This window comes from Amblyomma maculatum, chromosome 4 (assembly GCF_055883805.1).
Source record: "Amblyomma maculatum isolate TAMU_Amacu chromosome 4, ASM5588380v1, whole genome shotgun sequence".
NCBI lineage: Eukaryota > Metazoa > Arthropoda > Arachnida > Ixodida > Ixodidae > Amblyomma > Amblyomma maculatum.
Window position 1 is genome coordinate 40,569,313 of NC_139347.1, and position 12,077 is coordinate 40,581,389.

The following is a 12,077-nucleotide window of genomic DNA, read 5'->3' on the forward strand; positions in this document are numbered from 1 at the left end:
TGGAGCTTTGTTTACATATTTTGATGCAGGCATATTTATAGTAGGCAGCACTTTTCAATTAGAATTGTACTACAACTTTTGCAGAAGAAACAGGGGCCAAATTACGCTAGGGTCACATCACAAAATCTTTTACAAATCTGTTGCAAATTGATCGGCTAGCCCCACTTTTTTTTGTTGATTCTGACCGTGGGATTTGTTGACCAATAGGAGTGGAGGCTGATTGACAGGCTTGTGACAGTTTTTGTGATGTGATTGGAGCATAATTCGGTCCCAGGAAAACTATTGTTGGATAAAATATTTTCCGGTTTTCCTGGGCCTCTGAGTTAATCTTTTTCTAAGCTTGAATTAGCCACACAAAATTCAACAAATAGCCAGTGTTTTGAATTGCATGTCATATTGATAGTTTAAATTCTAGCTGTGCGAACAATTTTGAGTATTGGCTTTTCGAATGGCTATGTTAGCTAGCATAATGTGGAGCTAATGATTTTTCATTTGACTTTCACAATTTGGGCATTAAAGCGACAAAGAAATATTTGTCTAGATCCATTTTAACCTGGGTTAGGCAGTTACCGAGGTGACTTGTATAAGGGGAAGCAGGATGAAATTAATGGTTTAGTGTAATGTAGGTTTGCAGGACCTATGCAGGCTTTCTTTTCTGTTGCATCACTGAGCTCAAGAGTGTGTTAATTTCAATTGTTTACACTTTAATACCCTACTCTCTCTTTGAGGATTCTTCTGTATGGGTGGAGATTGAGTCACTGTGTTGTTTTAATGCTTTCAGATGGACCCTGTTGGTGACGGCCTCAATGATGACATGCCTGTCCGCAAGGGCAAGGCAAAAAAGGGTGCCAACAAGCTGGATGAGAGTGACGATGACGAGCCAGCCAAACCTGCCAAGGGTGTAGCCAGCAAAAAAGCAAAGGGCAAGAAGGGCCGAGGGGATGATGATAGTGACTGGGAAGGTGAGGATGCCAAGGCGGCTCCCGTCCCCAAAAAGGGTGCAAAAGGAAAGAAATTGGATGACAGTGATGAGGACGAGGAGGCTGCAAAGCCAGCCACAAAGAACAAGAAGGGCAAGAAAAAAGGAGCCGAGGAGAGTGATGATGAAGCACAGTCTGTCAAGCCTGCACCAAAAGGAAAGAAAGCTAAGGGGAAGAAGGGTGTAGATGAAAGTGACGAGGATGAGGAGTATGCCAAGCCAGCTAAGGGGAAAAAGGGGAAGAAGAAAGGAGATGACAGTGAGGATGAAGAAGAGCCTCCCAAGCCGGCAAAGGGGAAGAAAGGCAAGAAAAGGGGAGACGACAGTGATGATGATGAGGAGCCTACCAAGCCGGCAAAAGGAAAGAAAGGAAAGAAAAAAGGAGGGGACGAGAGTGACGAAGATGAAGATGATGCCAAGCCTGCAAAAGGGAAGAAGGGAAGGAGAAAGGGGGACGAGAGCGATGAGGATGAAGAGCCTGCCAAGTCAGCAAAAGGAAAGAAGGGCAAAAAAAAGGCAGGAGATGATAGTGATGATGAGGAAGGGGAGCTCAAGCTACCTGCCAAGGGAAAGAAAGGAAAGAAGGGAGCAGAAGAAAGTGACGCGGAGGAAGATGACAGGTTGCCTCTGTCAAAAAGAAAGCAGAAGAAAGGTAAAGGCCTCCCTGACGAAAGCGGCAATGATGATGATGATGATGAGATGCCCATTGCTCCTGCTATTTCCAAGAAGAAGAAAAGCAAGAAGCAGAAAGATTCTGATGATGAGGATGTTCCCAGAGCTCCAAAAAAAAAGATGGGTGGTTTCGCACTGCTTGATGTTGGCGATGACGATGATGACGATGCAAATGATGTGGACAGTGCAAAGGAGGATGTCGAGGAGCAAGAGGAGAAGGTGAGATTATTTGACATGTATTGCTGAAGTAACTCATTATTTTATACAGGAGAAAGGTTAATGAGCAAGAGGCATAGTTAAGTTTTCACGTTTGCAATGCGAGATGCAACATTAAAGTTTTAAGTTGCAGCTCCAAGATCTTATGTAGGTTGCCATATTCTAACAAAGCTACCACCAAGTATGGTAGCCATTTAAAGCTTCATGCCACCAAATATCGATTGTCAAGTTTGCCTTTTGTGTGGCATCACTTTGGATGATGGATGATTCCTGTCAGCAGCACTGCATTTTGAATGTCACAAGCATTCCTCACACGTTAATACCCGCTTCGCTATACAATTGTCTTGCAGCTTGTTCTGGTGTGTGTGTGACCACTGGTGTGCATGGAAGACATCTCCAGCATGTTGTGCGAGATGAGTGTCACCAAGTGTGTTCGCGGTCTCTATAATAATTTTACTATGCTTTGACATCCCCCTCCATTCGTCCCCTAACTCCTCTTTACTACAGTTGTCCTCCTTCTCCAGTGTGGAGTAGCAGGCCACAATTTATACTGGCGGCCGACCTCTCCACCTTTCCTTTCGTTTTTTTTTCTCTCTTAGGAAAGGACTAATTGTTTTCAGTTTCTATTTCGGCCATTCAATGCATGAATAAGTGTTGTGTTTTTCTAGTAACGTTTTGATACCATTGCTGCGTTACGCGAAGCATATTCACTGGACTTTCAGTTTTGGTTTGCTTTTTCAGTGTTATAAAATAGTTTCTCTATATTTTGGAAGACTGTTGTCTGGTGTCACTGTGATGTGACTCCCAAACTACACAAAGTTTCCTTTAAGACCTTTGATTGCATGAATAGAAAGGCAGAATCGAGGCCAGTGGCTGAAAAATTGCTGTCAGAGCTACATTAGTGGTGGTTCTGACCCTTTGTTAAGTGTCCTTTTAATTAATAAATTGGCTGCTTACCTATGTGTTCTCGAAAACGGAAACCTCATAGCATAACGCACTTGCTACCTCCCAATTTTTGCTAGGTCGTGAAAGAGGAGAAAAAAGAGAAGAAAAAGAAGGAGAAGAAGAAAAAGAAAAACCAAGATGATGATGAGTTGGAGAAAATGCTGGAAGAGCTCACGCTTGAAATTGAAGGCAAGAAACCTCCGCCCACCAAGGAGAGTGTAGCTGCTGCTGCTACTGCTGCTCAGCCTGGGGATGAGGTAAGTTTATACACACATTTCCAGAATTGCATTTGTTCTCTCCCTGCCGTTGCGGGGCAGTGGTAAGATGCCCGACTACTGTGCTGGAGTGCCCGGGCTCGATCCCGACCGCCGACGGCTGTGTTTCGATGAAGGCTTCCTCCCTTTCCTTAGGGCGCAGTTCAGGTGTCCACAGAACAAGTGGGACAGATACTGCGCTTTTCCTGTGAACCAATTATTATTATTATTAGTATTTGTTCTTTATCCATGCCATACATGTGACGTGTAGGCTCAGTGTGCTGGCAAGTATATTTTTAAAATGCTTTGAAGTGAGCAGGTTTTGTTTTGTGCTTCCCTCCTTGTATACTTATGGCCTGTTGTGGAAGGGATGGATACATCTTCTGGCTCGCAGCTGGAAAATGAAGGTCAAAGAAAAGCATGCTTGCTTTTACGGGCATTAAAAGTGGCACTGGGGACTACACTATCCAGTTATTATACCTTTCTGACACGGTTTACATTCTACTGTCAAGAAAATATTAAATTTGTGTATGTAGATTTATGACCCTGTGTTCCACAAAGATGGCATGAATGACTCATAAACTTTAGCAATTCACACATGCTGCCCACTTTCACAGTCATGGCATATCAGTCCCTTCATTCATAAAGAAACAGTTATGCCCATGAATTATTCTATCATGCAAAGCTGCTCCTGAAAAAAAACGAAAAAATCGGCTGCAGCGTACCTACTAGTACGTGAAAGAAGCAAGTTATAGCTCCGGGCAGTTATTTCTATGCTCACCATAGTACTTTGCAACTTTGGTTTTTATTTCTTGTTATTTTTTCTGGGCATAAAATGGCAGGGATTTGAAATGTAGCAGGCATCATTGGCCTCGAGCAGACCACTCTGGAGGCTTAAAAGAAAACAGTGAGTAAAGTCAAGATGCCAGGCTCTAAAAAAGCTATTGTTTCAGTAAAAACTGATTCTGTGGCTCTTTCACGGTGTGTTGATGTTTATACGGCAGGAAAATATATTTACGGGTGAGGAAATTTGATTTGAAAACCTTCCTGGCAGTTGCTTCAAACTTGACTTCTTGAATTGACCCACTATAGCGGCATTATGGAGGACCGCTCCTGGGATGTGCCTGTATTCATAGAGTTTCTCAATATTAACTAGAAGGAAAGCTGGTGGCACTGTGCTTCGTCCATCATGAAGAGGTGCAGGAGTACTGGGAAGTCCAAGCTTCTTATCTGGCTTGTTGGCTATTATTGTACATAAAATTTGAATTTTCTTCTCGAAGCAAACTGAACGAATGCCATGAAGGTTTTCATACCTACCAATGTTGAACTCGTTGACTTCACTAAAGAAGTGAAGAAATGTTTGATTGAAATATGTTATTTAATCTGTGCATTGAGGAAAGTATCATGTCATTGCTACTCATTCCAAGGCAGAATCCATGTTTTTGGCTTAACACAGGCCAAGGAAAGTGCGAAACAGCCTTTTCGGCATTCCCAAGGTGGATGAAGTGCTTTTAAAAAACTTGCTTGCATGGATATTGGCGCCACTTTTACCACTCAGTAATATTTAAAAGCTCAGTTTATACGGAATTGTGCTTGTTTATCAATGAAGGTACCTTATGTGACAGTCTTTTTTTTCTTGAGGCTTTAAAGGAATGAATGAGAAATATTTAAGAGCTGTCTAGCATTTCAAAATGATTGGTGTGAAGGTGTAGCAGCAGACAGGCAGCTCGCACTTTGGAGAGAGTTTAGAATCAGTGTCATCAATTAAGATGCTTGTGCACTGGGCAAATGACAAAATCATGAGATAAGGCAAGGAAGACCTAATGATTGTCAATTTGCCATACTGCTTTGTCCAAAATAAGCTAGAAAATTTGGCAGTCACTGTCGCTTGGGTTTAGCTAATAAACCTGCCTTTTTTTTTCTTTTTTTCATACTTTTCATTAATTTATCAACGATGATGTAACATTAAATGGCCAGATTCCTATTCCTCTGCGCATGTAGATAAAAGACCAGCATGGGTGCCTTCTTCCATGTGCTGTCTTAAATAAATCACGCGAACATACCCTGTAAAGACTGTACAAAATTTATAATGACTAAACTAAATGCTAAATGACGGGCTTCATGGGATATTGAAGCAAATAACAAGCTACACTTAATAAAGCCTATTGTTCAAGAATGAAACAAGAGCGCTTTACTGTCTTCTCGGAGCAAGTAACCATGTCTTGAGTCCTTGTTTTCTTTATGTGCAATGGATCAGAGGCATGTAATGAATGTAAGGCTGCCATAATACTAGCTAGCACCTTCATTCAGTTCTGTGCAGTTTTTTTCATCTGCTCATCTGACTTTTTCCGCTGACAGACACTTTTAGCAGGTCTGTTTTACGGCCCACTCTGGTTACGCTGACCTGCTAAGCATAATCAGCGAAGAGGTGCACCGAACATGTTTTGGTCAACTGTATCCTCTGATATGGATAGGCAGAGCTGTTTGGACTTGTGGTGCCTTGTGGCAGTGATAAAGAAACCACTTTGACAAAACAATCAAAATTGAAGTATTTCTTCAACATGTCCCATCATTTTGCTTTTCTGGTACATTATTAATTTTAAGTGAGCTCGTTTAGTTGCCAGACATCTGATAATGCAGCTGAATTAAGCAAAATGCCTGCATTAAGAACTGATTGATTGACCCAGATCTTTTTCAGCTTCCTACGTTGTGCACAAAAAGGATTCAGAGAGTCACATCCTGTCCTTTGTCTTCGTGGCAGCTGAACGCGAGATAAATTGAAGATCTCTTTAGTTGAAAATGTTTGCAGTAAGTCGACGTGTGGCCACTTTGTGCAGGACTGCACGAGAATCCTTTCATTAGCAAAATAAATTGGGACAGGCTTGAAAGAAGCCACTTATTTCCTCTAATTTGCTTTGCTTCCAGCCAAAAGTAGCTGCTAGCGAGGTCTACATGTTCCTTTGTGATATGCAGAGCCATATTGTGCTTGACTGCAACCTCTTCTGGCACCGGCATCTACATGTGCACGCAGACACTTGAGGGTATTCACTGCTCCTCAAACAGTGATTCTTGTTTGTTGTGAAGACCTTTCAAGGGCTAGTCAGGGAAGTGAGCCCTTGAAAGCGCTCTTGGTTGCCTCAGAGTTGACAGCAGCCTTCTTGGGCTGACTGTTCTGTACGATGCGACGCTCCGTTCAGCTGGCATGAAGCGGAATAGAGAGATTGCTCTGCTTATCTGCACTTCACCGGCCGCTCTACTCATCCTTGGAGCAGAGTGTAAAACCAGTCTGCTAAAACACTCTAATAAGTGCTTTGGGAAATCAGAGTGGAAAAATAATAAAAATGGTACGGAATTCTATATATCTTGGTATCATGTACCTTCATAGCTAAGAAAACGCTGTCTGACTGTACACAGAGGCCATTATAAGACCCGCAGTTACAGAGACAGTCAGGCATAGAACTGCTCAAAATGTGCTTGTTACCCATGTGTGCTGTGATGTTTTCTGAATGTGTTGCACCATATATGTATACAGGGCCCTTCTAGATCAGGCAAATCATCCTTGTAGAAATATAGGATGGGTGCATAACAAGAAATGTGCTATCATGGTTAAAGAAAGGCTGCGTACATGATATAGTTGTGTTATCGTAGTCTTTTGAGTATTTCGGTGCAGTGGGGAGACCCCATTTGCATGCTCTCTCTCTCTATAAAATTTTCTCCCTCTCTCTCTATACAGTGGGGAAACCCCATTTGCATGCTCTCTCTCTCTATACAATTTTCATGTGACGTCGCACCAGCTGCTTCCACTGGGTGTCCACCATTACCGGGTATCGACCCTACACCACAGTGGGCTAGCTGGTAGCGTTTGTGCGATTTGTGCGCATTCATTTGATACGTACCAGAGAAGCTCGATGGCAAATGCCGACCGGTGCAAGATTTGCTAATCATATTTTGACGAGCTTGTGCGTGCTATGCGGACTCTGTACAAATCCATGATGAGAATATGTGCCTACAAGGATGCGTGCCGAGACGGATACAACTCCCGATGCCGACTTGCTGCTAGGCACTACGCATGTTGACCGCACAAATTCTGTTTTGTCAACCATTTGTTTCCCTTAATTTGATGAAAGTTTGCAATTAGCTGGAGGCTCATATTTGGCCAGAGGATGAGGGAAGAGCTTGACAGCTGTGCGGGTATCGAAGTATATTGTAGTTTGGTCACAACTTGTTTCAAACAGAGTGGATCTGAGTTCAGGTATGTGGGGTGCGAGTGCAGAATATTTGCAAATTAAATGTGTGCACCTATAGGAGTTACATACAGCCTGGAATCTGCTACGAGGCACGCCACAGTAAGTAGGTGGTTGCGTCCTTGTGGATTTAAACGTGTGCCCACCATGAACGTTCCAAAGAAGTGGCTCTATGCCGTCTTCGCATAGGACACACACATTTAACACATACCTTTATTTTAACAAAACAGGATAAGCCCTTGTGCAATTCATGCGGACATGAGCTAACAAGTCATTCACATTTTACTCTCATGCAGACAGCTTGAACAACTAAGGAAAAAACATTTTCCATGGTTTTACAAATAACACATTCCACTTTATCCAGCGTTGCTTTTAAATGAAAATGCTCTCATTGATTTGTCCTGTGTTTTTAGGTTTTTAATAGAAGCAAATGTTCTAAACAGAATGTAAGTTTTAATTACATAGATGCAACACTCTTAACCTTGTGGTTGGCACATGATAGCCTAAGTTGCATATGTGCCACTAAACCTAACACAACACAACACAACACTCACCTTTAGCACAGAGCATATCGAAAAGCGTCAGCCTGTGACGTCAGTGGATATGCGGCGGCGCTGGCGACAGCAGTGACTTTTGTCGTGTAGGCAAAAGTATGGGTCGTCTGCATTGTATGTACAGTGCTTGCTGTGTTTTCGAGCATAATTCCTGATATTCTCCTGATATTCTGGTAAGCTGCGGTGTGGTAGCTGCGCTGCGAGGCAAAAAAAAATAAAACTGTACCTGTTTTAACAAGTGTTTTGCAGTCGGATAGAGATAAAAGCCAAGGGTAGCGGCGTGCAGGACAACTATACCCTAGCTTTGGCACGGATCACTTTCTCGGCTAATGGGCGTTCCGCTTCTACAATGAACCTTGAACAGCTCTATTTGCGGCTCTTGATCAATCCTCGTGGTTGCTCTTTGGTTGCACAATGAAAAGCACAAGAACAAGCGCTTGTAGCCCTTGTACGTTTTATTGTAGACATAAGTTTAGACGCAATATTCCGTAAAGTGCAGGAAGGCTGTGCTGTCGCATCCCATTTTCCTGCATATTGACCCAGCATTTGTTCACACAGAAAAAGACAAAAACTGTTGCCGGTTACCTTTAACGGTCACACCGAGCCCCTAAGCGCGATGTTCCTGAAACAGCACCATATTTGTGAATAGTACACTTTTCTACTTTCACACTGACTCATCATCGGTTCTAGGAAGCGAGTAAATGTCGCATGGATCTCGACAAAGTCACACAGTGTTATTTCCCATATTATTTGAATTCCTTTCTAAAGGGTGTTCAAAACCTGCATATAAAACTACCCGTATTTGAGTAAAAAATTGCAAAGTATACATAATTGGCTCCGCAGAGTGAGTGTAATTTTCGCTGCAACCTCAACGCTGGCATTTGCACTCGTGCATCTTCCCTTAAAGCCAAGAGAGCTAAATGAGAGCAATCTGATAGATCTCCATGTGTACATAAACCTGTGAATGGTCTTGACTAGTCCCTCAAAAAAAAAAGTTGGTAAATGAATTTTGGCTCTTTCCAGCTAGTATTTTACTATCTTTCTCTTTATGTGTGCACTATAAGAAGCTTTAATGGTATTTATTTTTATAGCGTAGCACATCAGCAACCATTATTTCATTTTGTCCTTTGTAGGCTGAAGCCAAAGAGGGTGCTGCTGGCAAGAAAAAGAAGAAGAAGGACAAGAAGGCTGCAGCTGCTGCACAAGATGAGCCTACAGAAGGAGCTGAGGAACCTAAAGATGATGGGGCTGCACCTGCTGCTCCTGCCAGTGCGGCTGCCGAAGCCAAAAAGCCCAAAAAGGTGCGCATGGATTGAGTGAAAGCCTTCAGGCGGAGCTGCTTGCTGTGGTGAGGGTTGCAGGGTTGAGGTCATCAATTGTGGTGTGCGTGTGAATGTTCAACAAAATTTTCTGTTTTTAAACTTGTTTTTTTCTTAATCCACAATCTGAGGTTGTGTATTCAAATATGCATGAGCCACATGTTTTTAAGCGGTCATTCCAGCAATATCATTTTGAGTGTTCTTAGTGGACAATGGTTAAATCTGGACATCATGAAGTGGGCAAAAAAAGTTCGTGGTTTCTCATTGTGTTTTGACTTCTGTTGCACGCATTTTTCACGTGAAGTTTCAAAAAGACAATGTAGAAGTGAAACTAAAGAATGAGAACTGAGTGTAGGTAAAATCAGCTAGCAAGCGTTCACAGTAGCCCAAAGTTACTTGAAGTCTTAAAAATGGGGGAAACTTTTCATTGTTGCATTGTGTGTTGATAACGAAACGACTCCAATAGCCAGCACCATCTCAGCCTTAGAAAACATCTTGCCCTCACCTTGCGTCCCCAATGATCTCTACTGTTGCAACTGCCTCGCTTCTTCATGCATTAGCACTGGAAAAATCGCAATGGATGCACAGTGCTTGTTGCATGGCTTCTTTGCTTCATCCTGTTGTATCGCATTGCTTTTGAACATGAATAATTGCAATGCCACTTCGTGAGATATTACAAAACCAAAAGCTGGATAGTTAGCTGCATTCATCCCTTGCGACTATTAGACATTCCTGTCATAGCCGATCATGTTTTATGGATGTAAAACATTAGTGGTTCTTTTGAGCTTCGAGTAATGCAGTACTAGCCTAGCTAATGAATATCTGGCATAGCAAGTTAGTTGTGGCAAGGTCAACCCCATGATATATATTTGCAAATACATACGCTTCACTGCGGGCAGCATTGGTGGGATACAGAAATGTCATAATATCAAGACATTCTTTATATAGTGTTTCGGTACATACAGATATGTGAACGGCAAAGCTCACGAAGTCACGCACACGCACAAAATAATAACTTGTTAACTTACTTTTTTATTATAAACTGATGCTTTGTTGTCATCAATATCATTTATCAGAAGGACTGTCCTTAGTTTTAACTCCGTGCAATTTGAATTTTTAGTATTAATCTGCCTTATCCTAGGTATACTGTGTGTTTCAACATATGGACAGCTTTGATGATGTGTGAACAGCTACTTTCTTGTTGTACAGATGAGTGTACAGATCAGGTATGCTTTCATTCATCAGGGACGCTTGTTGCTTCATTGAGGCAACAGTCATATCACATTGTCAGGTTATTTGTATGCACACTTTGCGCCAGTTATTCAGACATTACCATTGCTCTTCATTGCTGCTGTGGCTAATGCGCATTTGATTGCAGAGTTGTATATGTAGTTGAACTTTAAAACAGACTCACAAACGTGCATGCATGCACACATACGCACCTAAGAGCGGCTTTTGTCGCTGTTTAGAGGTCTCATGTAAGCAGGGTTCCATGTTATCATTTCATTATTTACAGATGTGCTCCTCCATTGATGTTGCTGCCCAATTGCAGAATTTCACAAAAGAAGGCTCCAGTCATGTTGCAGTAGTTTATTAGCTATAGAAATAGCTGTGTACTGTTTTGTTTGTCTGCTTGATGTGTGGCATCCCTGAGGCAGTTCATGACTTCACTGCGCTGTAGCTGCACTCTTTTATGTTGGTATGCTACAGAAAAGCACAGTCAGCCCTCGGTGACTAAAAGTAGCAAAGCCAGAGAAAAGTTTTGATAAATGATGTTCTAAGATAAGCAAAGTGCTCGAAATTTCAGTGCCAAGCAATAAACTGCCTCTCTAGCATTTTTTTTAGGGCAGACATCGCAAACCGGGCATTTAACTATAACACATGGAACCCCATGTAGTGGCCCGGCAGCGCTGCTTAGGACACGCTGTTGCGTTTATTAGGTGTTCCCACTTACCAAGGAGGAGACATAAAATGACAAGTTATCATAACTCCATGTCCCGATAATTAAAGTGCCCCCAGACCTTGCGTTTTCCTGCTCATCCCTTTTCTAGGTTTGCTCCAATTGCCTCGGATAATGGACTAGCCTTGAATCTCGCTAAACTCGCTGAACTGCTATACTAAGCTGGCAGCAGAAGTGATGCGCATCCCCTAGCAACGCGATGCCAAAATCGTAAACTTTAGAGTGGTGGTGAAGGTCACATATTGCAGTGAACTAGATCCTTACTTATTGACAGGCTATGCAAACTGCTGGCTGATGGCCCTTTTTTCCGAGCTTCGACCTCCTTGGCCATAGAACAACACGGGCAGGAAAACAATCAACTTGCTCTTGCTGTGTAGCATGTTATTTCTCTGTGCACTGCATCTCTGCCGCATGCCCGTACCATTGTTTGTGCAGGTGAACGCATGCTCATGCTTGTATTCCTCCTGTGTAAGTGGGTTTGAAGTCCTAATGCATACAATGCGACTACTAATCGTAGAGTTAGCGATATGCAGGCCGCACACCGTTGAGAATTGCTCCCTACATGTACAGTGCAGCTGTAAGCAGTTCGCAGGCAGTGTGTAATGCTTGAGGTTGAACTGGGGCCCTCGCTTCTATATTAATTTGTAGTGGCGTGGGAGAGTACTATTCTGAACATCCGATATCCTGCTCATGTACACATTGTACTCCGGCTGAAGAATTTATTTATTAATTTGTAGTGGCGTGGGAGAGTACTATTCTGAACATCCGATATCCTGCTCATGTACACATTGTACTCCGGCTGAAGAATTTATTTATTTATTTATTTCAAAATACTGCAGGCCAGAGTTGGCCTAAGCAGGAGGGGCATAGAAAACAATCACATTACTACGTGAAACCATTTATGGGACACACAGCAAAAATGAATCTCGAAAGA

At 42.5% G+C, this 12,077-nt stretch overlaps 1 protein-coding gene across 1 annotated transcript in view; it reads left to right on the plus strand.

Moving 5' to 3' along the window:
* Positions 1 to 12,077, plus strand: part of eIF5B (eukaryotic translation initiation factor 5B) — a 43,111-nt gene that overhangs the window by 1,949 nt on the left and 29,085 nt on the right. Inside the window, exons 3-5 of the mRNA XM_084601188.1 lie at positions 782 to 1,870; positions 2,890 to 3,069; positions 8,998 to 9,165. Coding sequence (XP_084457314.1) covers positions 782 to 1,870; positions 2,890 to 3,069; positions 8,998 to 9,165 — 1,437 coding nt within the window. The remainder of the gene's footprint in view (positions 1 to 781; positions 1,871 to 2,889; positions 3,070 to 8,997; positions 9,166 to 12,077) is intronic.